Source organism: Otolemur garnettii, unplaced genomic scaffold (assembly GCF_000181295.1).
Source record: "Otolemur garnettii isolate 467f Iridium unplaced genomic scaffold, OtoGar3 scaffold00112, whole genome shotgun sequence".
NCBI classification, from domain to species: Eukaryota; Metazoa; Chordata; class Mammalia; order Primates; family Galagidae; genus Otolemur; species Otolemur garnettii.
Genome location: NW_003852507.1, coordinates 1,560,235 through 1,565,197, shown reverse-complemented (window position 1 = coordinate 1,565,197; position 4,963 = coordinate 1,560,235). Strand labels below are relative to the sequence as shown.

General features: G+C 44.8%; 1 protein-coding gene across 1 annotated transcript in view; it reads left to right on the top strand.

The window, feature by feature from the left end:
• SUPT6H (SPT6 homolog, histone chaperone) overlaps positions 1 to 4,963 on the top strand; it is a 47,368-nt gene that overhangs the window by 28,662 nt on the left and 13,743 nt on the right. The window contains 4 exon segments of the mRNA XM_012809753.2: positions 261 to 398; positions 474 to 641; positions 2,601 to 2,728; positions 3,855 to 4,062. Of these exon segments, the coding sequence (XP_012665207.1) occupies positions 261 to 398; positions 474 to 641; positions 2,601 to 2,728; positions 3,855 to 4,062 (642 nt within the window).

The window sequence follows — 4,963 nt, the reverse complement described above, 5'->3', positions numbered from 1 at the left end:
AAAAAAAAAAAAAAAAAAGACTCTGTCTCTAAAAAAACAAAAAGGAAAGAAAGGGGAGTAGTAGGCTGGAGATTCTATCTCCTGATATCTCCTGAGGCCTAACACATGAAATGTTATAACAAGAGACTATAATCAGAGGTGTGAGAGTCAAGAGCCAGAAACTGCGGATGAAAATCAATGTGTGCGTGTGTGTGAGAGAGAGAGAAAGATAACATCACATGGGTGGCTTAAAGGCCCTACTGACCCTTGTTTAACTCTAGGCAGAGTTCCGGGACTACCCACCAGTACTAAGGCAGGCCGTGTCCCTGGCCCGACGCATTCAGGACCCTCTGATTGAATTTGCCCAGGTGTGCAGCTCTGATGAAGACATCCTGTGTCTCAAGTTTCACCCCTTGCAGGTGAGTAGACGTTGATAGGCAGGCCCAAGTGGGGAGAAAGCACAATAACCTTACTCCTGCTTTGTATGTCAACAGGAGCATGTGGTGAAAGAAGAGCTGCTCAATGCCTTGTACTGTGAATTTATCAACCGAGTCAATGAGGTTGGGGTCGATGTCAACCGTGCCATTGCCCACCCTTATAGCCAGGCCTTGATCCAATATGTTTGTGGCCTGGGACCTCGAAAAGGGACCCATCTCCTGAAGGTAGGATTGGTTTGAATCAGAAATTTTATAAGTTACCATTTCATTAAATATGAAGATATGTCTTTTGTCAGTATGATTTGACAGATCTGGACAACCAAGGTTAGAGAGGAAAGTGGGACTTTGGGACAAGTCACTTAGCCAGTGAGAGTCAGAGTTTAACTTTAGACTCTGGTGGCTAAAACTGTTATGGTCACTATTGTACTATAGTGGCTCATAGTATAAACTATGGTTCAAGACCCTTAGAGAAAGCAAGGGGCTACTAGAGACAAACCTTCAGATAGTATGTTTTTTCCAGTCAGAAGAAAAAGGATTTCAGTTGGGACGTGGAAGCTTGAGTGTATATTTTAAAATTAACTGTTAAGCCATGCATTAGTAGATATATCTTTGGTAGTCGTTTATTTATTTTTTAGACAGTCTGAAGCTGTCATCCTTGGTAAAATGCCTAGAGGTCAGACAGCTCACAGCAACCTCCAAGTCTTGGGCTTAAGCGATTCTCTTGCCTCAGTCTCCCAAGTAGCTGGGATGACAGGCACCTGCCATGATGCCCAGCAATTTTTGTTGTTGTTGCAGTTGTCATTGTTGTCCCAGTTGGCCCGGGCCAGGTTCAAACCCACAGCCTTGGTATATGTGGCCGACACTCTGCCGACTGAGCTATGGATGCCACTTGCTTTTATTTTTTATATTTGAGACAGACTCTTACTCTGTCACCCTTGGTAGAGTGCTGTAGCGTCATAGCTCACAGCAACCTCTAACTCTTGGGCTCAAGCAATTCTCTTGCTTCAGCTTCCTGAATAGCTGGGACTACAGGTGCCCGCCACAACACTCGGCTGGGTTTTTTTTTGAGATAGAGCCTCAAGCTGTCACCCTGGATAGAGTGTGGTGGCATCACAGTTCACAGCAACCTCCAACTCTTGGGCTCAAGCAATTCTGCCTCTGCCTCCCAAGTAGCTGGGACTACAGGTGCCCACCACAATGCTCGACCATTTTTTTTTTTTGGTTGCAGCTGTCATTGTTGTTTGGCGAGCCAGGGCTGGATTCGATCCCGCCAGCTCAGGTGTATGTGGCTGGTGCCTTAGCCACTTGAGCCACAGGCACTGAGCCAACACTATGTTGTTTTTATAGACAAGGTCTCTGGCTCAGGCTAGTCTTAAACCTGTGAGCTCAGGCAATCCACCCACCTCGGCGTCTCAGAGTGCTAGAATTACAGGCATGAGCCCAAGCTATTGTAGTTTATTTTAAAAAATAATTTTAGTGAGCTGGGCACAGTGGCTCACACTATCATCATGACATTCTGGGGACTGAGGCGGGTGGATCTGGTAAGCTCAGGAGTTTAAGACCAACCTGACCAAGAGCAAGACCCATCTCTACTAAAAACAGAAAAACTATCCAGGTATTGTGGTGGGTGCCTGTAGTCTCAGCTCCTTGGGAGGCTGAGGCAAGAGAATTCTGAGCCCAAGAGTTTAAGGTTGCTATGAGCAATGATGCCATGATGCTGTACCCAGACAGCAATGAGATTTTGTGTCAAAAAAAGAAAAAAAAATTTTTTTTAAGACAGTCTCACTATGTTGTCCTCAGAGTGCTGAGGTGTCACAACTCATAGCAACCTCAAACTCTTGGGCTTACGCTATTTTCTTGCCTCAGCCTCCCAAGTAGCTGGGACTACAGGTGCCCACCACAGCTCCCAGCTATTTTTTTGTTGTGGTTGTCATTGTTGCTTAGCAGGCCCGGCCTGGGTTCGCACACACAAGCTCCAGTGTATGTGGCTGGCGCCCTAGCCGCTGAGCTATAGGCACCTAACCAGAAAATCTTTTTTCAATGGTAGATAGTATGTCATAGTGCTCGATTAGATATTGGGTGGGGACAGACTTCCTGTCATGAGGGTATAACAGAGATCAGAAAGTACCCTAGGAATGTGTTGGCCTGTTTTCTGCCCTAATTCTCTTCCACTCTGTCCCCTAGATCCTGAAGCAGAACAACACCCGACTCGAGAGCCGGACCCAGCTGGTCACCATGTGCCACATGGGTCCTAAAGTCTTCATGAATTGCGCTGGCTTCCTCAAGATTGACACAGCCTCCTTGGGGGACAGGTGATGCCCTCTGCCTGGATGGGCCAGGAGGAATTCCCTTAGGCTTTGTTTGGGGGTGTGAGGGCTGTCGGAGGGCCACAGGCCATTTAAATTAGAAAATGTTTTAAAGAAAAGGTAAGGAATCTTTATTCAGCCAAGAGCCCCTGACCTATGGAAAAGATCGGTTCAATTATATGAAGCTTTTTTTCACGTGAAAGAAATATAAAAAGAACCAATTTAGATTATAAAATTAAGGACAGAAAATACAAGATTTTATTCAATGAACACAAACTTGTTTTGTATTTATGGTTTGTTGTGGCCAGATAAGGGTGGGAATAGCTGGGGCAGTGGAAAAGGAGTGTGGGGGTGTGAAGAGATAAGGAAGGGGGAGAGAGATTTGGTTGTTTTGAGATGATGTTATTGAGAGAAAGTTCTATTCACTTGGACTTTGGACTTTACTATTGACCTCTTCCTCTCCAGAAGTTATCAACTCAGTCTTTGGAGGATCTTTTCCACGGGCACATAGCTCCTCATTCAGTAATGGAAATCAGTGGGGAAATAGGCTTCAAGTTCTAAAACTTCATTTTCCACTCAGCTTTGCTGTAACACTCCACGAATAACATAGGTCCATGTGAGTGCACGGGCAAGACCAGCCTGGGAAGGCTTTATGGGGGAAAATAGCTGTCAGCAAATTCTCAAAGGTCTTTTTCCCCTTTCTTATTTTATGTTACTATGAGATCCATATAATTTCATTATATAAAATTCAACATATAGAAATATTATACAGAAAGTGGAAGTCCCCCATAATCCCACCCCCCAGAGATAACAACCATAACAATTTATGTATACTACAGTTTTTCTAAATTTTATTTTTGCTATGCATTTACTAACTACCCATTTACTACAAAAATGGGATCATATGGTTCATAGTGTTTTGGAGTGCATTTTTCACGTATCAATATATCGTGGCCATCTTTCCATGTCAGCACACATAGACCTACCTACCTCATTCTTGTAAATGGCTGTATAGTATTCCATTGTATGGAGGTGCCCTAATTTATTTAACCAGTTCCCCATTGGTGGACATTTGGGTTGTTACTAGAAGCTTCTTGTTCTATATCCTGCTCCATTTATGCCTTTCCTCCAGCACTGACTCATACATTGAAGTCCTTGATGGTTCCCGAGTTCACCCTGAGACCTATGAGTGGGCCAGGAAAATGGCAGTGGATGCCCTGGAATATGATGAGTCAGCTGAGGATGCCAATCCTGCAGGAGCCCTTGAAGAGATCTTGGAAAATCCAGAGAGACTTAAGGACCTGGACCTTGATGCCTTTGCAGAAGAACTAGAGAGGCAGGTGAGTGACACTGTGGAAGCTCTGGCAGGAAAACCCATCCCAAGTGGCCTGGTTGGAAGGAGACTTGGGCAACAGCTGTCAACAGAAACGTCTATACCAGAGATTCTCAACCTGTGGGTCACGACCCCTTTGTAACAATGAAAATACATCATGGCATTAGGAAGATTGAGAAGCACTGCTCTATACTGTTAATGTGGCATACTTAATCCTCTTCTCCATATCCCTGCTGGACTGGGTTCCTTAAGGAAGTTTGTTGTTGTTTTAGAAAGGACAAGGGGAGGAGCAGGTGGGGAAGGAAAGGAGGGGGGTCTTCCTTAAGTGATTTTTCACCCTGCTTGTTAAGGAGAAGAAGAAGTCTCAGAGATAGTGACTGTAATTGTAAGAGACAGGAGTTGAAAGGACACCAGGACTAGAGTTTCATTCTAGGTCCTCTGTCCTCCCTTCTTTTTTAGAGACAGAGTCTTACTTTATTACCCTCTGTAGAGTGGTGTGGCATCACAGCTCATAGCAACCTCCAACTCAAGGGTTTAGGGGATTCTCTTGCCTCAGCCTCCTGAGTAGCTGGGACTACAGGTGTCCACCACAAAACCTGGCTTTTTTGGTTGCAGTTTGGCCGGGGCCAGGCTTGAACCCACCCTACCCACTGAGCCACAGGTGCCACTCTCTCTTTCCTTCTTTCTTTTATTATTAAATCTTAGCTGTGTACATTAATGCAATCATGGGGTACGATGTGCTGGTTTTTCTTTCCTCCTTTCTAACAGCACAGTTTTGTATTTATCTGTTTGGCACATTGTAGTTCCTTGAAGCATTTTCTTTTTTTTTTTTTTTGAGACGGAGCCTCAAGCTATCCCCCTGGGTAGAATGCTGTGGCATCACAGCTCACAGTAACCTCCAACTCCTG